Source organism: Juglans microcarpa x Juglans regia, chromosome 1D, assembly GCF_004785595.1.
Source record: "Juglans microcarpa x Juglans regia isolate MS1-56 chromosome 1D, Jm3101_v1.0, whole genome shotgun sequence".
Lineage (NCBI taxonomy): Eukaryota > Viridiplantae > Streptophyta > Magnoliopsida > Fagales > Juglandaceae > Juglans > Juglans microcarpa x Juglans regia.
In genome coordinates this window covers 31,399,833-31,426,696 of record NC_054594.1, presented here as the reverse complement: position 1 = coordinate 31,426,696, position 26,864 = coordinate 31,399,833, and the positions used below count along the sequence as shown (strand labels likewise).

Here is a 26,864-nt window from a genome sequence, read left to right as displayed (position 1 = left end):
TTTGAATATACTTACTTCTACCATTGGATGTATAGCAAAGAAAGAGTGACATCATGATACTTGTAATAAAGTTTGAATATTGCATTATCCTGAAGCGTATTGAATGGAAAACACACTCAACAAGGGAAAATTTGAATATTGCATAGCAGTAAAGAAAACTAAATAAAGTCGATTGTGAGGTTATTAAGATATCAATATGTTATGATGGATCCAATTCTCCATGTTAAGGACGCATCACTCGGAACCATTGCATGCACGCTAAGGCCTGATTTGAATATAAGAAGTGTTTCATCTCACTTTATTATTATAATTTTTTTAAAATTTTTACACAAAATATAATAAATAATTTAATTTTTTTAAATCTTAGAACAATAATAATATTAAAAAAATAATATTTTATTCAATTTTTAAAATGCTTAAAAAAATGAAAGGGCCAAATTCCTTGGTAAAATACAAGTTACTTGAAACCAATTCATCTATTATTTATATGAAAAAAGAGTTTAGGTTAATGGAAAATTATGAAATTTAATTTATATTATTTATCATATATGATCACTTGTAGTGTTGGTTTGTTTGTATTACATGATACTCTTTTTTCTTTTTTTATTTCTTTTTTCTCGACTCTAGTCTCGAGACTCAGGCTCATGCTCGATTCTCTTTCCTTCTCCCTCCCCCCCATTCCTCCCCGACTGGCGCCTCGCTCGTCACCCCACCCCTCAGCTCTCCCTCTTCTAATTACTCCTCTCCAATCCGGTCACATACGAATTTTCCGGCGACGTTGTCGGACCAACATGTCCTCCGACCACCGCCGGCTTAGTTCTCCGGCGACTGAACTCAATGACGAGTCCGATTTCGAAACTATCGTCTCCCCTGATGGCTTCATCTCCATCTGTGGCTTCGGTTCCCTTCTTTCCGGTACGTACAACTAAGTCACATTTTTCATCATCATCGTTGTTTCTATGTTTTTTAATTTTCTTTCTTTCGGACGGCCAATCTTTCTGTGCGAACCAGAGAGGAGTGCAAGGAGTACATTCCCGGATCTGATCAAATTCAGAGTCGCAAAATTGACCGGCTTTCGGCGCGTATTCGCTCACGCGGCTCCCATTTTCTTCGAGCGTGGCATTGCCAAGCCAGAAACCAAGGTTCCTCAGGATAACATTTTTTATTTTTATTTTCATTTATATAATCTGTTGGGAAAATTACAAGATATATTAAGTTGAGGTTTTTGCGCCATTTTCAGTTTTAATTTCTTTTACTTCAATTTTGTAGAATTATTAAATTTGGATGAAAATATAACGACCTCGTTGCTTGTTGCTCGTTAATTTTTCAGGAGATTTCTAGCTTGAGTGTCGAGCCTTGTGAAGACGAAACACTAATAGTTACACTTTTCGAGATACAAAAATCAGAGGTATATATATGTAGTGTATGGCTTCAGTTGCTTTCTTGTGTTTGATTGGAAAATTATTATGAACTACAAGTGAAAGGAGCTAAATTCTCTTCAAAGTTCAACTCAAAATGTTACTTTGTTAATGTTCAGATTCCGGCTTTTATCGAGAGGGAGCTCGAATTTCGGTTTCTAGCTGTGAGTTGCTATATTGTTATAAAACATTGAATTTGTCATATCAAGTTACGTCCAGGGATTGGCTCTCGGGTTTAATTGTAGATTTATCTGTTTCTCTTGCAGGTTCAGCCAACAACACTTGATGGGAAGCCATTTGATAATCTAGCAGTTAGGTTTTCTAATATGTCGGTTAAAAGTTACATAATAGTAATTTGGGTGGTAACTATAATAAATTTAAACTTGCTGGGACATTGATACAGGTGCTTTGTGCTCGGTCTAGTGATGAGGAATTTTTTCAAGTTCGATGCAAAGGTATTCCTTTTCAGGGTTTTAGTTATCATTAGTTTGAGAATATGATGCGTTGGTAACTTTGAGATATGGGCTTATCTAGAGATTTATCATGTAAACTACCTGTCTACTCAGGTTGTTCATCTTTCAGATAAGAATCCTCGGCTTCGTTTGGCTTATTAGCCAGCTTCCAAGTAATATACTTGTAATTGTCAATCTTAAATATTGCTAACGTTATTTCAGACACTGTAGGGATAGGGGCTATCCCTCATTTATGCTTCAAATGCTTGAAAAGATATTGTGTATGCTGCTATTGCTAGTTATCTGTTATCATATATCAGCTTGAGGACTTGGGAGGTCTCCCTTTGCATCCCTTGTATGTGGATGAATCTCATCTTTTCACTATATGTGGACTTGGGAGGTCTCCCTTGCATCCCTTCATTTTACGTAGTGTTTTCACCCTTTTCATTGTAAGCTCAGAAACGAAAGGCGAGTATCTGTGATGATAGTTATGCTAGTTATTTTCCAACAGGAAGCAAGGAGATCTATTTTCAGCACTATGGACGTTATAACATCAATAAGATTTGGCGAAATGATATTTTGCCTTGCCGTGTTTATCTTAGACACTGGTAAGTGCTATTTGAATCCATATCTTTTATGTATAATTCAAGATTAGTATTTCTATGAAGGAACTTGATGACAAGTAATCTAGTAGAAACAAAATATTGGCCTGTAATCATGTGGGCGCAGCCGCAATGATCTGTAGAAAATTTTGCACTTGTACATGTGGGAGCCTCTTTTTTACTCTTTAATATGTGTGTGTGTGCGCGCGCGCGCGCATTTGTGTGTGTATAACTGCCATTCTCCATGGTTTGGTTGGATGTCTTGATCAGACATGACACACGCACAGAGTTGTTTTCATAGCACAAACTTTTGCCTAATAACCATATATATCAACATCTTGGAGATGATTTGAAGTCACTTCTCTTTATACGATATAAGACGCCGTTCAATCGTTCCTACCCAATGTATTCTCCTGGCTTTACTTATCATATATATTTCCTACAAAGATGTTATTAAAGATGATGTGATGTAGATACATTGTTTCTAACATATATGCTATGCTGACCACATTGTACATAAATTGAAGCTGATGAAACGTTCTGTAGTGTATTGGCAGCAAAGAGCCTCAGCAGTGTTGCCTACTACAACTTTTGTTTTTAACATATATGCATGCTATGCTGACCACGTTGTACATAAACTGAAGCTGATGAAACGTTCTGTAGTGTATTGGCAGCAAAGAACCTCAGCAATGTCGCCTACGACAACTTTCTGGATCACACTTTCCTTGCAGACCGTAAAACAACCATCCGTGAGTACTTTGCAACAACGGGTTCAGGCATTATGGAAGAGGAACCCCCAGAATCCCTCAAAACCCGCTATGGTGGTTGACATTGAAGATTATATCCCTGCTAAGAAGATTTGTAAACAATTTTTTCTATGAAATAAAGAGAAAAATTAGAAGTTCTGAGAAGAAGATCTGATGTACTTGCACAACACCCCCTTGAACCTCATTTATCTGCATGCCAATTTCAGGGAGAAAACTTGTGAAGTCTTGTAATCGGAGCAGTAATTGTTCTCCTTTTCAGATTCATTTGAAATTTTTCTCAAACTCAAACATGTGGTATCATCTATGTTAAGATATTACGCTGTTATTATCATGTCCTTTTTGGGAGTGTCATGCAAGTCGGAATGCTATATACCAAGTGGATTTACTCCAGAAGAAGGTTAATGTCATTTTCTTTTTCTTTTTTTTTTTTGAAGGCAAGATTATATAGATAGATGCTAGATAGATGCAGCTACATTGTCTTTAGTTAATACAAAACGGAAACTAGTGCTCATGCTATGGATCCACTGAAAGATCTTTTCCACTATGAAATCGCGGCAGGGAGGTAGTCATACGTTTTGGTAAGAGGCTGCCCATTGTGCAATTGAATGTGCACATCGATTAAAATCTCGATGTATTTTCTAAAGCTTCCAGCTTTCAGACGAGAGGAGGAGATGGTTGATGTCTCTTGCTATAGGCTGAATTAACCAGTCCATGGCCTTTTCGGGGTCTTTAACCGCATCAATGGCAATCTGAGAATCTCCGGCTATAACTATATATTTAATGCACCTAGCAACTACTTCCTTGATGCCATCATATAGAGCCATCGCTTCCCCGTGGTTCGGATTGGTACTTTGGATATTACATGTGGCGACGAACAGAATGTCCCCTGCTGCTAATGAACAAACTGCTGCAGTGGTGCTACAATTTCCTCTTACCTCCACATCGAAGGTCAAGAAAGAATGACCATTGGGAAACATCGACCAGTTACTAGGTGTAATTAGTGGTTTATTGTCCCATGATGCTTTATGTTCAGAAAATGTATGATGGACACCAGACTCATCAATTTTCGGGATCCTAGCCTCATGCACAATTTTGTTCCTCAGATACGAAAGGCAGTCCATGGCGAGAATAGCAAACAATTGAAAGGTGTGACTCTCACCAGAGGGAATATTTAGACTATTTGAAGCAGTTAGCACATATTCAATCCAATTAGCAATACCCAAACCTGCAAATCTTGAGATATTAATAGGCCAAAAAGATTGTCTCCATACTACCCTTGAAAATGGACAGTTGAGAAACAAATGAGAAGTAGTTTCCTCGCTAGTGTTGCAAAGAGGGCAAGAAGTTTGACTGGAGTCCAGTTTGAGGCTCGTTTTTAGCAGCGACTTGGTTGGGATTATCTCACTAAGCACTTTCCAAATGAAGAGTCTGGCTCATTTGTTTTCGCAGATGAAATGAGATGAATTGAAATTAAAGTTAAAAAGTTGAATAAAGTATTGTTAGAATATATTTTTTAATATTATTTTTATTTTGGGATTTGAAAAAGTTGAATTGTTTATTTTATTTTATATTGGAAGTTGGGAAAGTTGTAATGATTAGATGAGATGATATGTTTTCTGAAAACAAACGAGGCCTTAGTCTATCTTGGATCCCGAGTTTCCATAGTTTTTTCCAAATACCCAAGTGAGTAGTGGACTGATGGTTTCCTTAACGGTAAAGTTTCCCGAAGCATTGTTTTTCCAGACTAATCTATCATCAAGATGATAGTAATTATTCTAGGCCAGGGGAATCTTTTAAATCTCATGGACAGTGAACTCATTGAAAAGAGTGTGAAGAAGGAGTATATTGCATCTCCTGGGTTCTTCCATTGTTAATTCTGAGACTCTAAGGTTAGGGTCCTTTGAAATGGAATCGGATTGTTGAGTGGGGATGAGATTGGGATGTGTTGGAATCCAGGGACCCATCCAAACACGGGTATTTGTACCGTTATTAATCTGAAAACAAGAATTTCTTTTTACCAAATCTCGTTGATTAAGAATCCATTTCTAGATCCAAGAATTTGTGCCTTTTGGTTTGACCTCAAGAAACGAGGATTTTTTCAAGTATTTTGAACTCAGGATAGATTTCCAGATGAAATATGTCTCATTCATGAAGAGCCAACTTAATTTACTCAACAAAGCTTTGTTAAAATTGGAGGTCAGTCTCAGTCCCAGCCCTCTAGCTGCTTTTGGTTGATAAATGTATTTCCAAACTTTTGGAATTAAGTTATGAGTTTTTGAGGGGTTTAAACCCCACCAAATTTCATACAAGATGGATCAATACTTTTGAAAATCATTTTTGGGATCCAAAGTGTAAGGTATCCTTGCAAGATACCAGCACACAGCTTCCTTAAAATACCCAACTCACACCAAACAAAGATAGAAATCAAGATACAACTTTATTAATTCTTGAACAAGGTTTTTGAGGAACTCTAAACCTCCTTACAAGAAATGAACAATCTTTAAATTAAATGATGAATGGATTATTCTGATGAATTCCATTGTATTTATACACTGAAGAAGATGAAAAAAAATGACACCATATTGCAATAGAATTGTTGCCTTTAATTTGTTATTTCTGTTACTCGTTCCTGCCTTCATGAACTACTTAAATGATGCGCACCGTTTCACTTAATGCCTTCTTCCTTCACTTGTTGCACACTATTTCAGTAATATTCCAAACACACTGTTTTGATGTTTAGTCCCACACGACACAAAAGCTTCTTAATTTCCACACTTTGCCAATTTTTGCTGCTGCACATACATTCCACACTACATTACTCATATCCTCATGATCCTTACATTCTCCACCCCTTCAAGGACCTTGTCCACAAGGCCCTAACACTTCCCCCCTTCTCAGAGAACCTTGCCCACAAGGTGTGGGTACAAGTTCTTCAGCTTCCATAGAATCTCCCATAAACTATCTTCAAGTGGAGTTCCCACCCATTTGATCAATACTTTAGTTGCTGCTTGATTGCCAACTTTCTCCATCCTTCTTTCCAATATTACTTCAGGTTCAGGTTGTACTCGACCCTGTATGTCAACTGGGGGCAGAAATGGTAATGGAATAACACCTTTGCCTAACTCCTTTTTTATAAAAGAAACATGAAAAACAGGATAGATTATTGATGAACTTTGCATATCCAACTTGTAGGCCACTGATCCAATTCTTCCAATCACTTGAAATGGACCATAGAATCATGGGGATAACTTCAAATTGTGTCTTAAAGCCACTATTTTTTGTCTATTGGGTTGGAGTCTTAGGAAGACCCAATCCCTTACCTGGAACTCCCTTTCACTTCTCTTTAAATTAGCAAAAAGCTTCATTCTGTGTTGAGCTTTTTAAATATTTTCTTTTAACAAGGACAACAACTCATCTTTGGACCTTAGTTGCTAATCTACAGCTTCATTAGCAGTGGTTCCAGGTACATAAGTCATCAACTTTGGAGGAGCATATCCACAGAGGACTTCAAAAGGGAAAATTCTAATCGAGAAATGACAGGTGATGTTGTGACACCATTCTACCATAGTCAGCCAACCACTCCATTCTCTTGGTTTATCACTTGCATAACACCTCAAATAACAATCCACATTCTTGTTTAAATTCTCAGTTTGCCCATCAGATTGTGGGTGATAGGCTAAACTATAGTGAAGTAAAATCCCTTGCAGTTTAAACATCTCTTTCCAAAAAGAGCTTGTGAACAATGGATCTCTGTCAGAAACAATGGACTTAGGCATTCCATGAAGTTTGAACACTCCTGAGAAGAAAATCTGAGCTACCTTAGCTGCTGTGAATGGATGAGACAAAGAAAAGAAATGAGCAGATTTGGTTAATCTGTCAATCACAGAAAAAATGACAGAAAAACCATTGGAATTTGGAAGGCCTACTAAAAAATCCATGGATATATCCAACCATGGAAACTAAGGAATTTGCAAAGGTTGCAAAAGTCCTGCTGGCTGCACTGTCTCATGTTTGCTAGTCTGGCAGACTACACATTCTCTGACCAAAGCTCAATATCATCTCTCATCCCTTGCCAATAAAACTCCCCTCTAGCTTTCTGAAGTGTCTTCTTATAACCAACATGCCTAGCCTGAGGACTGTTGTGGGTATACACAAGGATTTTTGTTTTGAAAGGAAAGTTAGGAGCCAATATCAATTTCTCCTTTTTTTAGTAATAACCCTTGCTGCAATCTAAAGTTTTTAGGTCCTGACAACGCACTCTTGAGTTTCTGCACAATCTCATCTAACTCAAGAGATAGTTTATAACTATCCTTTAATTCCTCAATCCATAAAGGAGTAGGAAATGTAATTAAGGCCAGCACAACATAATCTTCTTCATTCTTTCTTGACAACCCATCAACAACTACATTCTCCTTGCCTTTTTTGTAATCAATAGTAAAATCATACCCCAGCAATTTAGACAATCATTTTTGCTAGAATTCATTACCAATTCTTTACTCAAGGAGATATTTCAAAACTTGTTGATCTATTTTAATCTTGAAAGATTGCCCTAACAGATAAGGCCTCCATTTACTCACTGCTGATACAAGAGCTAGAAGCTCCTTTTCATAGGTTGATAACAATAATGCATTTACTTTCAATGCTTTACTATAGAAAGCAATAGGTTGCCCCTCTTGCATAAGCCCAGCTCCAAGTCCAATACCTGAAGCATCATATTCTATAGTGAAAACTTTCGAAAAGTCAGGTAGCCTCAACACAGGAGGCTGAGTCATTGCCTCCTTCAATTTTTGGAAAGCCTGAGTTGCAGATTCAAACCAATGGAATGCATTCTTCTTAAGCAAATCTGTCAAAGGGGCTGCTATTGTACCATAATTCCTTATGAACTTTCTATAGTACCCAGTCAGACCTAGGAAGCCTTTTAATGCTTTTAAGGGACCAAGTATGGGCCAATCAACCATTGCAGCCAGCTTAAAGGGGTCTGCTTTTACACCTTTAACTAAAATTAAGTGGCTTAAATAATCAACCTCTTGCAAGCCAAACTTGCATTTAGACCTCTTTGCAAACAAAGTGTGTTGCCTCAAGACTTCCAAAACCATCTTCAAATGCTTCAAATGATCAACCAAAGAAGAATTGTAAACAATGATGTCATAAAAAAGAAAAACCAAGACAAATTTCCTGAGAAAAGGTTTGAATATGTCATTCATCAAGCCTTGAAAAGTTGCAGGTGCATTAGTAAGCCCAAAATGTATTACTAAGAACTCATAGTGGCCCTTATGAGTTTGAAAAGCTGTTTTTTCAATGTCCCCTTCCTTAACCCTAATATGGTGGTACCCAGATCTAAGGTCTAGCTTTGAAAAAAAATTTACACCAAATTGTTCATCAAGTAACTCATCAATAACAGGGATGAGAAACTTATCATTGATAGTTACTTGATTAAGTGCACAATAATCAATGCATATTCTCCATGAACCATCAGCATTTTTCACCAAAAGAACAGGTGAAGAAAAAGGGCTTTGACTAGGCCTCTCAATTCCAAATTTCAGTAAATCTTTAACAATGTTTTCTATTTCTATCTTCTGATAATGGAGGTATTTGTAAGGTCGAACTGAGACAGGCATAGTGTTATCTTTCAAGAGAATTTGATGATCAAAACTCTTCTTAGGTGTCTGCAAATTCATCAACTACTGCAGTCACTTCTTCCACACAATTACTCATTGGCTTATCAGAATCTTGTGCCACCAATTGAAGAAACTAAGCTTGTTGGTTAACAAAAGAAGATTTCAAGTATCCTATCCCCTCACACAACTTCAAATCTACACTTAAGATACCGCTCAACTTCACCTCAGACTGACCAACTATAAAGCTTATTGACATAGTAGAAAAGTCCCAAATAATGGGCCCCAAGGTCTTCAACCACTAAACTCCTAGAACCACATCACATCCTCTCAAGCACATGGAAATGAATTAGGAACTTAGAGTTTTGAAACTTGAGAATTTCTTCACATCTCCCATGACTAAAAAGAGTAGCTCCATCTACAACTCAAACTTGCAAGTAAGTGTCCGCTTTAACTTTCATATTAGTTGCTTCAACAACAAGAAGGTGCAGAAAATTATGAGTAACAAATACACTCTAGGCTTTTTGCAAACATGAACTGGGCTCCACTTTTCATCACAGTAGTAGCACAGCCCCTTCTTTCTTTTCTCATCCATTTGTGAACAAAAAACTCTCTTAACAGGTCCTACAAATCTCTGACCTCGATCATTAGGCCCCTCAAAATGCCCCTTATCAAAATTACTACCCATAACTTTGGTTGACTTCCTTGAAGCCATCACATATTCTTCTTGGATCTTAGCTAATCCAAATGCAGCATTAAGGTTAACAGGATTAAGCATTCTAACTGGCAATCGAATTTCATCCATCAATCCACTCAAAAAACAACTCAGCTTATGCCTTTCAGAAAGACCCTTAAGTCTATTAGACAAAGCCTCAAATTGAGTCTTATAAATGGTAATTGTACTAGTCTGTTTGAGGCAAGTTAAAGCTTTCATAGGATCATCATAGGCAGTGGGCCCGAATCTAATTTGCAATGCCTTAATGAAAGTATCCTAACTATTAAAGATTCCCTATCTAAGACATCTTGGTACCAGACCAAAGCCTTTCATTCCATATGATACCCTGCTATCACTAACCTTTTATTCAAAGGTATTTGATGGTGATAAAAAAAAACTAGGTTGCTTAAAGATCCAACCTGAGGAATCAGTGCCATCAAAATGAGAAAATTCTAGCCTCACTCCTTGAGTTAAAATCAATCTTTCTTCCCCACTACCATGCACATCAAAATTTTGAACTATTGGTTGACTTTCAACCAAAGATTTAATCATATCAGACAATTGTTCTAACCTGTCAGCAATACTATGGATGACATTGTTGTGGTCATCCAATTACCTCTGAACTGCTTCCTACTTGTTTCCCTTTGCCCTGGGCCCTAAAAGCCCCTCGCGACTTTCAACCAAAGATTTAATCATATCAGATAATTGTTCTAACCTATCAACAATACTATGGATTGCATTTGTGGTCATCCAATTGCCTCTAAATTGCTTCCTATTGTTTCCCTTCACCCTAGGCCCTGATACCTAGGCCCTAATAGCCTCTCACGTGCCTTCAGCCATCCAAAAATTCTCCAAGAGATGATCATCCTCTCTGATACCAATTGTAAGGTATCCCTGCAAGATACCAGTATGCAGCTTCCAGAAAATACCCAACTCACACCAAACAAAGATAGAAACCAATAACCGACTTTATTGATTCTTGAACAAGGTTTTCGAGGAACCCTGAACCTTCTTACTAGAAATGAACAATCTTTAAGCTAAATGATGAATGGATTATTTTGATAAATTCTACTGTATTTATACACTGAAGAAGATGAACAAAACGACACCGTATTGCAATAGAAATGTTGCCTTCAATATGTTATTTTTGTTACTCGTTCCTGCCTTCATGAACTACTTAATTGATGCGCACCATTTCACTTAATGTCTTCTTCCTTCACTTGCTGCACACTGTTTCATTAATATCCCAAACTCACTGTTCTGATGTGCAGTCCCACACGACACAAAAGCTTCTTAATTTCCACACAGCACTACTCACATCCTCATGATCCTTACACAGAGAGTGGGCATTACATAGGAAGGCATAGCACTTACAACTGTCCTAATGAGAATGGTTCTTCTTGCTTGGGAGAGCAATTTTGATTTTTAAGAAAAGAGTTTTTTAGCAATTTTCTCCTGAAGATCCTCAAAAAGGCCTTTTTTTTATTTTGTGAAAGCAAAAGGGAGACCCAGATACTTCAGTTTAAAATTTGCCAATTTGAAATTAAGAATCTCTCTGACGTTTCTTTTGACCTGTGTGGGAGTGTTATTACTAAACTGGAAAGATAACTTCCCATTGTGGATTTTCTACCCAGACCAAGTGGAATACTTTTTAATGCACAAAAGAATTCATTGAGCATTATGTGCATTTTTCGAGCCAAAGAGTATTAGGTCATCAGCAAAGAGGAGATGAGTGATTTTAGGGGCACCTCTACTGATGCTAATACCTTTAAGATTGCCTTTGGACTCTTTTTTTTCAATGAGTCTATAAAGGACTTCTGACCCCAGGATGAAAAAGAAGGGTGATAAAAGGTCACCTTGTTGTAGTCCTCTAGATGGTTGAAAGAAACCTTTAGGACAACCATTGACAATGATTGAGAAAGTGACAGATTAAATATATTCCTTAATCCAATTCACCCACACAGATGAAAAATCGAGACAAGAAAAAATCCCCAGGATAAAATTCCACTCTATATAATCAAATGATTTTTTCATATCAGTTTTGACTGCCATAGAGTGACTATTTCCTTTCTTTCTTTGCAAATGATGAATGATTTCATGGGCTAGAATTGAGTTTTCATGGATCTATCAACCTGGCACAAAAGCGGTTTGATAGGAAGAAATAATTTTTCCAAGGATTCTCTTGATCTGATTAGCTAAAATTTTTGAAATGATCTTGTAGCACACATTAGATAGGCTAATTGGTCGAAATTGATGGACAGAATTGGGGTTTCTTGTTTTAGGGATAAAAAATATATGTGTTTGATTAAGCTCTTTTAACAATTTCCCATGTAAAAAAGAAATTCCTAATAGCCTCAATCACATCATTTTTTACTATGTCCCAATAGTGCTTATAGAACAAACTCGTAAAGACGTCTTGTCTAGGAGCTTTGGAGGAAGGGGTATCCTTTAATGTTGAAAGAATTTATTCGTCTGAGGGAAGTTGGCAGAGGAAGATGTTGTCTTGATCAGAAATTTTTTGGTGAATAATTCTTCCAACTTGGGCTAAATTTTAGGGTTAAAGGAAATATAGATGTTTTTAAAATGTTCCAGAAAAAGGAATTCAATCTCAGAGCGGTCATTGGTCCACTGATTTTGGTTAGTTCTCAGACTCTCTATGGTGTTACTTCTCCTCCTCATGGTGGTGGACATATGAATGAATTTTGTATTTAAATTCATTGTGGTGAGCCATTGGAGTCTAGAATTTTGGCGCCAGAGAGTTTCCTCCCTCTTTAGCATCTCTTGAAGGTTGGCCTTAATATCATCTTCAGTAGGATCGTATGGTTAAGTGGAGTTTTTGGATTGAAGGAGGGAAAGAAAGTGGGTCAAATTCCTAATTTGAGTCAGAATATGATCAAAACAGTTTATGTTCCCGATTTTTAATGCTTTTTTTTATCTCCTTGAGTTTTTTTGTCAAAATGTAAGTTGGGGTTCCCACACAATTAGTATCCCAAGCTTTTTGAATGGCTAATTGACAAGTGGGATCCCTAATCCAGAACTCTTCAAAATGGAAAGACTTGTGATGACCCCTAGATCCATGGGGCATGATCCGAGACTGAGATAGGAAGATGTTTTATGGAAGCATTTGGAAACAGAGTGGTCCAAAGATGGTTTGCAACTCCCCTTATCTAATCGCTCTCTAATATTTTTCTAACCTTGTCGATTATTATTCCATGTAAATTTTGGACCCGAAAAACCCCATATCAACCAAACCATTGTCATCCATGAATTTTTTTAAACCACTCTTTTGAGAAGAGGGGGCAAATGGTTTACTTCCAAAATTTTCAAACCAACTCAAGATGACATTGAAATTACCTATGGACAGACTAGGACCCCCGAACATGTTGATGAGTTTATGCAAAGTGTCCCAAAATTTTCATTTTTTTTTTATGGCAGCAGGGCAATAAACCAAGCTAATCAACCAGGGAGTATGGGTGGGATTCGAATAGACTAACATAGCTATTACATTAGCATCACTATAAATAAGTTCTACATCCAAATTAGTCTTCCACAAAAGCAAAAGTCCACCCCATTTACTAGCTGGTGGAATACATAAATACATATAAAAAGCCAGTCTGTTAACAACATAATTAGCATTATCCGAATTAATTAAAGTTTCTAAAAGGAAAATGGCGTCAGGATTGTAGGTCCTGATGCTTGCCCTCAAACTTCTTATTGCATGGGGACGGGCAATTCCCCTGCAATTCCAAGATAGGAGTTTCATACCTGACTTGGTGACATGTTTACAATAGGAACACTGAATCAACTTGTTTGAGCTTTGTTAATTTGATCAGGTTTACAATAGGAACATTGTTCTCTCCTTTGTTCACATTTTTTGTTTACTTCCCTTTGTTCTTGACCTTCGATGTTTGCCCTGAGGTAACCTCATGCTACAAGGAGTCTCCCTGACCTTCGGGTTTTATAGGGTTGGAGAAGAGAGATACGATTTGGTTATGGGGTGGGTTCGCAGAAAGGGAAAGGTTTTGGCTCCACTGAGTTGGGCCTTCATGAGGTAAACAAGCCTTTTGGGTATGCTGCTTTAAGATCACAAAAGGATTTGTTAGTTCTTTTGGTCGAAGGGCAAGACAGGTTCGTCCGGATGGGATCACAAGGACAAATAGTGAATGTTTATTCTTTGGGCCTCCATCGGGCCCAAGAATATTATCGAACTGGGCAATGAAAGATTGTAGAGGTTGGGTTCATGGGGGACAAACAAGCTTTGCTTTTCCAATGTTTCAGCATGTGGAGTCAGAGGTTTAAAAGGCATTAAAAGGCTGGATTCGGCGACTGAAAATGTCGGTTTGGGCTTTATGAGTGTAAGGTTTATATGTTCCCTCCAATCTGCCAAGGTGGAATTAAAAGCATGGATGTTGGTCGGATCAAAAGGGGAAAGGGATTGTAGCTTTGTGGGAAATATTGTTGTTCCCCAGACTGCTGATTTGCTCTGACCCATGCCACTTTCAGTCCTCAGATATTTGTTTTTAGTCAAAAGAGTTGAGGACTCGCCACGTGTCTTCTGTGTGATCCCAGAAAGATCCATACTCATGCAAAAAAAGTTGTTTCGGAAGGAGTTCATCCTTGGACTGTTACACTGTGGATCCTCTTCAATGACAGTGTTTGCAACTTTGAAATCTGAATTCATCAATTTTTCATTTCTCAGTTACGAGTCCTGGACCTGAGTACTTGACACGCCTTTGCAAAGTTCAGGATTGAATGCAAATGGTCCTCTATTGAATTGTTGGGTAGGGTTGGACAAAGCTATGAGTTCCGATTGTTGGATGCTATGTTTTGTGTGGTTTTCCTCAAAGGGGTTTGACCTCCTGGAATCTGAAAAGTTGCCCCTCATCCAAGGGCCAAAAGGGGATGGGTTTTGAAGGTCTTGGAGGTTTGGATAGGTTTGTTGGGTATGACCTAAATGCCCACAACAATAACAGAATTCAGATAATCTTTCATATTTGAAAGGTATCCAAGTTGTAGGCCTTCTCGGGCAGATTAGGGGAAAACCTTTAGGAAGGGATTGTTCTACATTAATTTCAACTTGGATCCACATAAACTTTCTAAATGCAACCTCATATTTCGACGTTTATTCCACTTGCAGAAGGCTACCCAAAACCATACTGATTTGCACAGCATTTGGTATTGTTATAAACTCCAACGGAAACCCATGCATTTAAACCCAAAACACCGACATTTTGACATTCAAGGAGGCTTAAACCTAGGTGCCATTCGAAGAGGAGAAGATGAAACCCCATAATATTCCGCAGGGATTCTATTCTTCTCTTGTTGCAACTGGAGCGTGAAAAGGAAGGTATTCTTCAATGGAAAGACCTGCGCAAAAGCTCCAGATTGCTTTGATTGCTACGTGAATCGAGTGTTTGTTCAGAACTATGATCGATATTACACGGCCAACTAGGACATGTTTAGACAAGAGGGTGGCTACTTGAGTTTCGAGTTCAAGTTTTAGATCTTCCCATTTTAAGGCTTCAGGTTTGGGTGGGGGGAGGGTTAGAGTCTGGTAGAATAGACATAGGTGGAGAGAAGGTTTTCGAAAAGAAAACAGGGTAAAACGATGGTTGAATGCGGGTTGGTGGATGTGCTATGAGGTGGGTGCTAAATGAGGAAATTTCAAAGGAATGAGAGATAAAAAGAGAAACGGCGAATGATGTTAGGGTTTCGAGATGAGGGGAGCTAGTGGGTTTTGGAAAAGAGGAAAAGGAAAGGCTATAGGGTAGGGGCAGGGAGTCTCGCAGGTGAAAGGAGAGCACTCATTTCGAGGTGGAAAAAAAGTTTTCAAAGGGTTAATATGGTTAATGTTATTTTTAATATTGCATAAACATATTTTATGATGGCTGAAAACACTTCAAAAAAGCATGATAATAATGTTCTTCCAAAAAAAAAAAAAAAATAGAGTTTGAGTAATGGTTGCCTCCACCCCAATAGACACTTAAATTCAACTTTTAGATAGAGAAAGGCCCACACAAACACCAAGAAGACACGACAAAAACCCTAATCTCTAAAACACCTTGCTCGAGTGCTCTATTTGTTTTCGTGCTTGAATATGGCAGTCTTTCCACTCTCAGTTTCTTTTCCTACAAAACATTTGAAGAGATTGATCTTTTTCCCATGGTAGCATTTTTCTACGAGTTTCTGAATAGAAAATTCGTCTCTTCTTGTGTTTTACCTGATCACTAATCAAGTAATAGTAAGTCTCTTTCTTGTATTCGTGGGTTCATCCCTTGTAAAGAATATGAAGCCAATCTTTTGTGCTATATATATCATCTCAATTCACACCCAAAGTTCTCGCCTACTGTAAGATGCTTGAAATATTTGCCAAAGATCGACTTCCAATTATACATACGATCCCACCTAAGTCCCGTTTAGATAATGAGTTGAGATGAGATGAGTTAAGATGAAAGTTGAAAATTGAATAAAATATTATTTTTTAATATTATTATTATTTTGAAATTTGATAATGATATCATAGGCGACAATGATACGTTATAAAGCACTATAAAAATTGTGAAAAAAGAGGAGTGGGTTTGACTGAGGGGAATTTCAACATTATAAATACAAAATGCAGAAAGATTCAATTTCCTTCGACCCTCCATTATTACCATCTTGTCTTCCTCTTTGAAAGTATTAAGAGGCCATTCATGCTGTGAGTTTAAGAACATATCTTACTAAACAAAGTGCCATGCAAAGAAATTCTACCTGGTTCCTTATCCCAAATAGATATCAAGTTTCCATGATAATGTCATATTGCCTATTCCTAATGTATAAGTGCATGTTCTTCATCCTCATGTAAAGTTCACTTGATATAAATAAGCAACATAGTAGACTTTTTTGCTGTTTCTGTAAAGTACTTATCTGAAACTTCTTGTTTTTTCTGTAAGTACCATCTGAAAATTGACTCATTGAAGGAACTCACAAACAAAACAAAATCTAATGACTAACTTAGACTCATTCGAGTTTGGAAGTCCGCATAATTCTGACTTGAATGAAAATAATCAACAAATACAACTTATTCGTAGTTGTAGAAAGCCACTTGCAAACGCCATTAATCCTGTGTCCTTCTATGAAAAATTTATGAAGTCCTTAAAAAGCCCATGAAATAAAGTTACCCACTTATTGGTAGTAATAGAAAACAGAAAATAAGCATCACACTTGATCAGGACATGCCTGGGGCAAATGTGACACAAGTGCTTGAGGAGAATTCTTTCTGCTCTCGAAGAATATATGTCAAAAGTGCAGCAGTACCACCACCAAGCGAATGGCCAACAATCTGAATATGAAAAATTAAGTACAAATTTATTTACAAGAAACATAAATTGCGTGAACTGATTATGTTCAGTAACTCACGGTTGAAGATTAGAGATTTATATATCTTACAAAGTAAATCCAAGTGGATGTGAAATGCCAACACATCATATTTCAAATTTAATTTGCATCCACGGGATTGCAAATTATATGATTTAATCTACACAAGGGTCAATATTGAGATCAACCAAGTCGTATGAAAATTTAGGCAAAGAGCTGACCATATTGCTCTCATGATGAATTGCACAGTTATATAAGAACTACTAGAAGATACTTGGCATCAACAGTTCCTGTATAAGTTGAACTAAAAAGATTATATTGTTACAACACAATATAAGCAAAATGTCATCACCTAAGAAAGTTCTAGTTACATTTGTGCTATTCGCAAAAGAACAAGTCATTGGTGTAATAGAAACCTCCTTAAATCACTAATAAAGTCCAGGTCACTGACACCGACTAACAACCAATGTGAGAATTAACACCAGTACGATTTCACAATCCACTCATCCAGTACGAAATTAACAAAACACCTTCACAACCAGGATGTCACACACAGACATGGAACAAGGAAGATCATATTGTGTTCTAAGTTCAAACTATCCATAAAAAAGGATTAGTTCTGAAACAACCACATGCTTTCAATTTGTTTGACAGAAAGATAAATAAACTTAACAGCGAAGTTGGAACAATTGAATATGAGAAATACTTTAGCCACAAAGAGATTACACAAAAGTAAACCCACAAACTGATGTGGTTTGATGTAATATATCAAATTGTAAAGTTACTTTTATTGTAAAATGGATTTAACGGATCATATGAAGTTATATCAGTTTGTGAGTTTATTTTTGTGTACTCTCTTTGTGTATGTAGCATTTCTCATTAAATATTGACATGAAAATTAAAATCAGAAGAAAAATAGTATTTACCTGAACATTGTAGTCGGGATATTCATCATGAGCTTTGAACAGAAAAGGAGTGCTAAGCTTTGCTATCCAACGAGCAGCAGCAACCATTCCACAATGGGCATATCCTAAAACCAAATTGCTTATCCCACCATCATGTAAAACCGAGTGGTGGAAGGGGACCACTGCACCAGTTGCTGCTGTTAGTGTATCCTTAATGCTATGAGTACCACGAATCAACAGAAGGAAACATTTTGAATCTTTATCTCGTATAATTGTGAAAGCGGGCTTCAAAAGCTGCAATCATTGTTCTGGTAATTAAGGCAATACTCAAGTATGATTTTACTACTTATGTGGAAAACAATAAGCACGCTCTTCTTGGCCATGTATATTACAGTTAGTATAAAATCGGAACAACTACCTTGGGAGAAAGGCAAAACCTACAACTTAATATTTTCGCAAAGTTTAGCCCACATTGGAAGTCTTATTACTCATATGTGATCATCAGTAAGTTGTTAATTGGGCATATAAATAGGTAAGTTCCAATTTTACAGCAAAAAATGCAAATTGAAAATTGCTATTTTCTGAAAAGTCCTCTGCTTTTTAGCTCAGTGGTTGCCTATAGTCCCTATCAATTTATTCTACCCTCTCTATGAATAATCTTCACGAGATGTGCACAATCCGTTCTATGGCTATTCATTTCATCTCCCATGTGAGGAGCCTTCTGAGACAGTTGCAGTCAGAATCGTCAAAGGGGAAGTAACTAGTCCCAGTTGCATAATTTTCTAAGAGGCAGAGAAAAAAAGGACAAGATTTGATAGAAATGAAACCCCCACAAAAAAATAAAAAGATGAGAGGGAGGGAGAGAGACTAAAACCGAAACAAAGCATACTCTAGATAGTAACGCACCCCTGCCTTGGGCTTGTGAAGGAGGACATCTTCCTGTGAGAAACCGGCAGACTCTAAAAACACCGGAAACTGCTTCTTTGAAAATTGCTATTTTTCAGAAAAGTCCTCTCTGCTTTTTAGCTCAGTGGTTGACTATAGTCCCTATCAATTTATTCTACCCTCTCTATGAATAAGCCTCGCGAGATGTGCAACAATCCGTTCATGGCTATTCATTTCATCTCCCATGTAAGGAGCCTTCTGAGACAGTTGCCGGGGCCTGAGCTGGCCTGCGAGCGATTCTCCTTCTATACGATCTGGTCGACTTCGATAGATCTCCACTGAGATAATCTCCCTCAACCGTACCCGCTCCCAGTCTCCAGCTCAGCGCGTAGAGTTTTGTGCGAACCAATTCAAACAGAAAGAAAGAAGATGGGAATTGGAGTCCCACATCGCGAAAGCTAAGAAGTGGAAGGCCCAGAGTATTCCTATAAATATGCAAGCGACGGCTCGTACATGAAAATAACTCGTCCTGTCAGGGGTGAAAGGCGACTCGTCAATGATCGTTTAGAGACGGCGGGTCGTGCCAACACCTAGCATCACGAACACCTTATTCGAGGCGAGCAAGATCCGCCCTACTTAGGTGGGCTTGCCCGTCAATTTTTGGAAGCCTAAGCCTCTTGAAAGGCTGGGCTCACTAAGCCCATTTCAGCAAATGCATAAAATACTTTACCAACAATATTAGGTTAATATGGAATCGTTTTGCCGTACACTCAACAAACAAGGAAAATAACATGATTAATCTCAAAAAAAAAAGAAAAAAAACATGAAAAAGATGACTTATGCCAACCCTAAAACGGATGTTATCTTTATCTGGTAAGTCATTTGATGTGACATGGCGAAAGAATGATAAATTAATAGCAATTTTCTTCTGCAAATGGAATCCTCTCAAAATTAAAAGCCATTTCATCATAGTATCTCTAAAATTTTTAGTTAGGAGCATACGTTTTCTATAAATTTAAAACTATTTAAGTTATATTCTAGTTTAGTCAAAATAATAATATAATATTATTTTTTAATAATAATATTGATATTATTTTTTCATATTTTACAACTACACTAACTATATATTAATTAATAATTTAATTTTTATTTAAATTATTATTTCCCAACTAATTTCTTTCCTCAACCTATTTTACAACTACAATAACTATGGGTTTGGTATTTTAGAATAAAATCACTTTTGAATATAAACTGTACATCTTCAAATATGAAGAAACATTTAGAAATACTCTTGCTCATATTTGAAGTTACTTGTATTTTACTACTCCAATGCAGATGATTCCATCTCTATTTCTTCGAATTTTGAAGATAAACTGACATTTACTAAACCAATGCCAATGCTCCATCCTCTATCATCCAAATAAAATGCCTGTTGTTGGGATACCAAAACTGGATCCTATAACAATCCCTTTATGTTTTCTGTACAGTAGAACTAATGGCTTCGATAAGTCTGTTTTCAATGAGCACAGCACTAACACACCCTATCAAGCAAAGAAGGATCTCATCCAAAAGAAACCGATATCGCACAAGAAACAGTCTGATTCCTCAATAGCATCAAAGAGTTGTATATAAATAAGATGGAGAGTATACAATAGATGTAATCTCTTGACTATTAATTTATACATTTCACATTTCACAACTACAATCTGCTTCATTTTCCAGTTCCCTGATTAACATTTCCATCATCTTCTTATACATAGGCATATAATGATCATTTATCATCGTTTTTGAAAGTCGTAGCTTACTATACAGTTCTCTCGGTGTCTCGTATATACCAACGTGTTCCTCAGTGTGCACACCATGCTCCATATTAGGAGTAACAGATGCAGGCACGGAAACGATATGCATGATTCTGCCAGGGGGACAAAAGCGGATACTCTCTGATACATCCGACACCGAGATTGGCTTATCGCCTTCCACTGCATCAGCCAGCATATTTTCCTCTTCAGTGATTTCTTTAGCTGCAGCCGCTTCTTCCTCCTGGGCTCTAACATCTGATTCATTCTCCTGCCTTTGAAGCTCTTTCTCCAGTTCATACCACAACTCACCTTCAGTGACGTCTTCCACGGTGGATGCACTGGTGACTCTATCTATTGGAAGTAGCAGCTCTTCTTCGTCTGTATCATCATGTCCTGATTCATTGCTAGAACTAGATTGCACTTTATTCTGAAGCAGGTCACTTGTCATCCCTTCAGTTGCAGTAGCGTCTGAATTTCTTTCAGACACCAGAGCTGCTTCAGGCAGATCCTCTACTTCAGAACCCATAATTGGGCCCACATGACGGCGACGTGCACCCATGCAAGACCATGATGATAGAGATGAGCGTGTTCTGACAACAGCTTGAGCAACATTCTGAGCACGCTTCATCACAACCTAAAATTTACCAAGCAGAATTTTCTTTAATGATAAAAATATATTCAAGCAAGAATTGAGAGACAAAAAGGTACAAGGTGCTATTACATCATATTTTATCAAAATTTAGTTTTCCAAGCAAAAGAGTCCACGATTCATATGCACTCAAACTAGTTTCAAACCCTTGTCGAGCAGATTTATGGGAAAATATTACATTACCTGCAATGTATAAGAGAACTAACTTGTGCAATTTACCAGGTTGATCCCTAGGTTAAGTCTAGATCTTGAAAAGGTAGAGGAGTATATGTTGCTAGAACTTAACCAAGAAGAGTGAGCTAAAGCCTACCTGAGTGCTGCTGGATACTGGCTTCAGAAGTGCACCTGCACCAGCAACCCTGGCTTTGGTACTAGCTACAGATGGTAGACGAGATCCCAGAGCAGTTGCAGAGCGATAAACAACATTTAGAACCCTTGTGCGCTCAATCTGATCCCGCATATCATTTAACCAGGATGATGCTCTGACCTGAAAGCAACAATCTAAGTAAGGATTACCAAAGTTTCTAATGGATGAGAGACTTGAAATTTCACTGTTAATGTCAAGAATTCATTGTCCATCAGGCTATTTCCAACCTCAGAGCGAAGGTCATCAAGGGAAGCTGTTGAGAATGTTGGAACCAGGTCAGAACCATTAATGACGGTAGTAATAAAGTGTTTGCCTGATTCTGCTAATTCCCATGTCATACAGGCAGCTGCAAAGTGAAAATTACAATACAAGCACTTTAGAAAAAGCACCTCATACTGAACCACAAGTTTCAGAGGCGACAATGATACCTTATGAAGCACTTTAAACATTGTGAAAAAAGAGGGGGCTTGAGTGAGGGGAATTTCAACATTATAAATACAAAATGCAGAAAGATCCAATTTCCTTCAACCCTCCATTATTACCATCTTGTCTTCCTCTTTGAAATAATTAAGCCGCATATGCGATTCTGACAACTCTAAACAGGATTTTCATCACTAATGTCCTCCATTATTTTTTTTATAGGTAAGACACAAACATCCAGTGGGTATTGAAGCCATGAGCTCACTCTTCACCCTGTTCCTATGGAGGAAGGAGGTGCCATTTGAGCAACTGCTCATTAGCATCATTAATGTCCTCCACATAATAATATTGCAGGTTTTGAGACGAAAGAGGCCATTCATACTGTGAGTTTAAGAACATATCTTACTAAACAAAGTGCCATTCAAAAATAAATTCGACCTGGTTCCTTATCCCAAATAGATATCAAGGTTCCATGATAATGTCATATTGCCAATTCCTAATGTAAGTGCACGTTCTTCATCCTCATATATATTTTTTTTATTATTTTTTTTATAAGTACGTTCTTCATCCTCATATAAAGTTCACTTGATATAAATAAGCAATAATAGTACGACTTTTTTCTGTTTCTGTGAAGTACTATCTGAAGCTTCTTGTTTTTTCTATAAGTACCATCTGCAAAATTGACTCATTGAAGGAACTCACAAACAAAACAAAATCCAGTAACTAACTTTTAGATTCATTCGAGTTTGGAAGTCCACATAATTCTGACTTAAATGACAATAATCAACAACTACGACTTATTCGTAGTCATCGAAAGCCAGTTGCAAACGTTATTAGTCCTCTGTCCTTGTATGAAAATTTATGAACTCCTTATAAAGCCCATAAAATAAAGTTACCCACTAACTGGTAGCAACAGAAAGAAAACATAAGCATCAAACTTGATCAGTACATGCCTGGGGCAAATGTGACACAAGTGCTTGAGGAGAATTCTTTCTGCTCTCGTAGAATATATGTCAAAAGTGCAGCAGTACCACCACCAAGTGAATGGCCAACAATCTGAATATGAAAAATTAAGTACAAATTTATTTATAGGAAACATATATTGCGTGAACCGATTATGTACAGTAACTCACGGTTCAAAATTGACATCTTGAAGATATAACATGGTATACAAAAACAAAGGATTAGAGATTTATATATCTTACAATGAAAATCTAAGTGGATGTGAAATGCCAACACATCATATTTCAAATTTAATTTGTATCCACATGATCGCAAATTATATGATTTAATCTACACAAGGGTCAATATTGAGATCAACCAAGTCGTATGAAAATTTTGGCAAAGAGCTGACCATATTGCTCTCATGATGGAATCGCACAGTTATATAAGAACTACTAGAAGATACTTGGCATCATCAGTTCCTGTATAAGTTGAACTAAAAGGATTATATTGTTACGCCACAATATAAGCAAAATGTCCTCACCTAAGAAAGTTTAGTTATATTTGTGCTACTTGCAAAAGAACAAGTCATTGGTGTAATAGAAATCTCCTTAAATCACTAATAAAGTCCAGGTCAATGACACCGACTAACAACCAATGTGAGAATTAACACCAGTACGATTTCACAATCCACCCATCCAGTACGAAATTAACAAAGCACCTTCACAACCAGGATGTCACACACAGACATGGAACAAGGAAGCTCATATTGTGTTCTAAGTTCAACTATCCATAAAAAAGGATTAGTTCTGAAACAACCACATGCTTTCATTTGAAAATAAGTAAGAAGAGAAATAGTATTTACCTGAACATTGTAGTCGGGATATTCATCATGAGCTTTGAGCAGAAAAGGAGTGCTAAGCTTTGCTATCCAACGAGCAGCAGCAACCATTCCACAATGGGCATATCCTAAAACCAAATTGCTTATCCCACCATCATGTAAAACCGAGTGGTGGAAGGGGACCACTGCACCAGTTGCTGCTGTTAGTGTATCTTTAATGCTATGAGTACCACGAATCAACAGAAGGAAACATTTTGAATCTTTATCTCGTATAATTGTGAAAGCGGGCTTCAAAAGCTGCAATCATTGTTCTGGTAATTAAGGCAATACTCAAGTATGATTTTACTACTTGTATGGAAAACAATAAGCATGTTCTTCTTGGCCATGCATATCACAGTTAGCATAAGAGAATCGGAACAACTACCTTGGGAGAAAGGCCAAACCTACAACTTAATATTTTCACAAAGTTTAGCCCACATTGGAAGTCTTATTACTCATATGTGATCATCAGTAAGTTGTTAATTGGGCATATAAATAGGTAAGTTCCAATTTTACAGCAAAAAATGCAAATTGAAAATTGCTATTTTCTGAAAAGTCCTCTGCTTTTTAGCTCAGTGGTTGCCTATAGTCCCTATTAATTTATTCTAACCTCTTTATGTATAAGCCTCACGAGATGTGCAACAATCCGTTCTATGGCTATTCATTTCATCTCCCATGTGAGGAGCCTTCTGAGACAGTTGCAGTCAGAATCGTCAAAGGGGAAGTAACTAGTCCCAGTTGCATAATTTTCTATGAAGCAGCAAAAAAAGGACAAGATATGATAGAAATGAAACCCCCACAAAAAAAAAAAAAATGGAGAGACTAAAACCAAAACAAAGCATACTCTAGATAGTAACGCACCCCTGCCTTGGGCTTGTGAAGGAGGACATCTTCCTGTGAGAAACCGGCAGACTCTAAAAACACCGGAAACTGCTTCTTTGAGAAGAGCATACAAAGGGTCAACAACCTTAGAAATTTATTCAATTCCACGAAAATTTCCGGACCTTTAAGTTGAATAGAATCACTACCAGCATACACACTTGCAACTTGTAAGTTACCCTGCAAGCATAACGAGAATGAGCTCACAACACAAGCTTAACAGAGAGCACTACTTCGAGATTGACCTCGAAGGAAAAGATCTAAACTTTTACCCATTAAACCAGTCAGTACTGAACAAGCAAACAATATGACGGGGGGAAATCATGTAATTCATAGGGAAAGACTCCAAAGCCTTCAGCCATATAGCATTATAGTTTCAACTAGGCAAATGCTTTAAAATTAATAAAATTAAAAAAAAACACGGTTTTATTAACTCAAAATTCTAAAGTATCCCAGACCTGTCTACTCATGAAATATTTAATCCCGAAAGCCAAGTCCCCAATTGGCCATTTGCCCAAAGTCTCAGAATACGTAAAGCGCAGCGTCTCCGAGAGCGTGTTGATCGACTCGAACAGCGTGGCCGGGGCCTGAGCTGGCCTGCGAGCGATTCTCCTTCTACAGGATCTGGTCGACTTCGATAGATCTCCACTGCGATCATCTCCCTCAACCTTACCCGCTCCCAGTCTCCGGCTCAGCACGTAGTAAAGCAGAACCGCAGCTCCGGCGGCGGTCGCCATTGCCCCCGCCGCCATGAATCGACGAGAGAGATCGAAGAATCAAGCCGAAACCATCAGGTCTTAAGTCATTAAATATAAACAATAAGCATTCTAGAGTAAAATATTCGTAGCTCCAAAGATAATGGAAAGATAGAATTAAAAAAATCGAAATCTGAATGAATGAAATTATAAATAAATGCGAGCTATGGTTTGAAGAAGAAGACGATGACGACGACGACACGGAGAAGAAGGGGAGATCCGGGACTGGGACGTAGCAGAGAATCTGTACGATATATCAAAGAAGAAGGGAGCACAAATTTCCAAAAAGGTCCTGTCGTTTTGGAGAATTGACGCGTGAATCAACGTCAAAATCACGCGGCAATCGTAGAAAGAGTGGGGGTAGTTTTGAACGTTGAGTTGGCGAAACGAAACCAATAATAAAAATGGAAATAAAAAAATATAGTTGGGGGGAATAATAAGAGAGGGAAAGGAGCGCACGTTAAGGATGGAGTAAGGAATAAGGATATGGGGAAGAAATGAAATTGGGGAGAGTTGAGAGTGAGTGGGTTAAAACGCAGCGTTTGGGCGTGTGGTGGTGGTGAAGATAAGGACAGGGGAGTGTTGTGCTGGCTGGATCCAACCCAGGAGTCAAAATGAAATGGGCATTGGACTGGACAGTTTATTATTAATAATAATAATAATAAATTGAGTAGGTCCGGTCCAAATCCGCTTGCCTCCCTCACCTCTCAGCCCTCGTGGCTCAACTGGACTAGAGGATCGTCTGTGACTGTCACAACAACGCAGTATGAGTATAATAATGGGATTAGACCCCACTTTTGGCTAAAGTCTTTTCTATTTAGTATAATAAAACATAAAAAATGATTTTACAAATATTTTTGTTTAGAAAATTAATTGGATAATCAAATTATTGATATCTCGAACTCTGATCCCCCACTCGCCAATCTATCCTCCATTCATTTTGTAATCAACTTTCTTTAGGTACCTAACTTTCAGATTGTTTCCATGCATCATCATTTTCGGTATATACACCAATAAGAATCTTCGCAGCATCTACTGTTTGACTGCATTCATTGCACACATGACGTGTAGACCAAAACACAATGAACCGGTTTACTCCATTCTCTAAGCCCTCATTCCCTCATTCAACTATTTCGCCCCTAGAGCTCAAAGCCCCCCGACCCCAAGTGAACCTCAGAGCCAACCCAAATCCTTAAAGCCCTAAGCTCGAACCTCAAAGCCATTGAAGCCAACACAACCACCGACCTCAGCCCTCCCCACCACGACCCAGCCCTACCCACCACGACCTCAGCCTTGATTCCCTAGCTCTCGGTCCCATTTCAATCCACCAACGAGCCATCGGGAGCATCGCAGTCCACCAACAAGCCCTCGGTCCCATTTCTGTCCACCAACGAAGCCCTATCCACCACGACCTCAGCCTCGGTTCCCTAGCCCTCGGTCCCATTTCAGTCCACCAAC

General features: G+C 37.8%; 2 protein-coding genes and 1 long non-coding RNA gene across 3 annotated transcripts; 1 reads left to right on the top strand and 2 right to left on the bottom strand.

The window, feature by feature from the left end:
• The first annotated feature begins 563 nt into the window (after nucleotides 1–563).
• Nucleotides 564–3,570, top strand: LOC121238927. The gene is made up of 8 exons (XM_041136032.1): nucleotides 564–915; nucleotides 1,012–1,142; nucleotides 1,331–1,408; nucleotides 1,538–1,582; nucleotides 1,685–1,729; nucleotides 1,822–1,873; nucleotides 2,382–2,478; nucleotides 3,136–3,570. The coding sequence occupies exons 1-8, from the start codon at nucleotides 645–647 to the stop codon at nucleotides 3,299–3,301; spliced, it is 885 nt and encodes a 294-aa protein (XP_040991966.1). The 5' UTR covers nucleotides 564–644; the 3' UTR covers nucleotides 3,302–3,570.
• A 12,835-nt stretch (nucleotides 3,571–16,405) lies between these two features.
• LOC121255545 lies at nucleotides 16,406–19,399 on the bottom strand. Its single transcript, XR_005938793.1, has 3 exons — nucleotides 18,737–19,399; nucleotides 17,852–18,124; nucleotides 16,406–16,890 (listed from the first exon to the last, which is right to left on the bottom strand). It is a non-coding gene; the product is annotated as an uncharacterized LOC121255545 (long non-coding RNA).
• Nucleotides 19,400–20,316: 917 nt separating this feature from the next.
• Nucleotides 20,317–25,863, bottom strand: LOC121255539. The gene is made up of 7 exons (XM_041155901.1): nucleotides 25,110–25,863; nucleotides 24,634–24,831; nucleotides 23,758–24,030; nucleotides 22,904–23,006; nucleotides 21,758–21,876; nucleotides 21,474–21,650; nucleotides 20,317–21,148 (listed from the first exon to the last, which is right to left on the bottom strand). Exons 1-7 carry the CDS (start codon nucleotides 25,401–25,403, stop codon nucleotides 20,402–20,404), a joined length of 1,911 nt encoding a protein of 636 aa, XP_041011835.1. The 5' UTR covers nucleotides 25,404–25,863; the 3' UTR covers nucleotides 20,317–20,401.
• Between the last annotated feature and the right edge of the window lie 1,001 nt (nucleotides 25,864–26,864).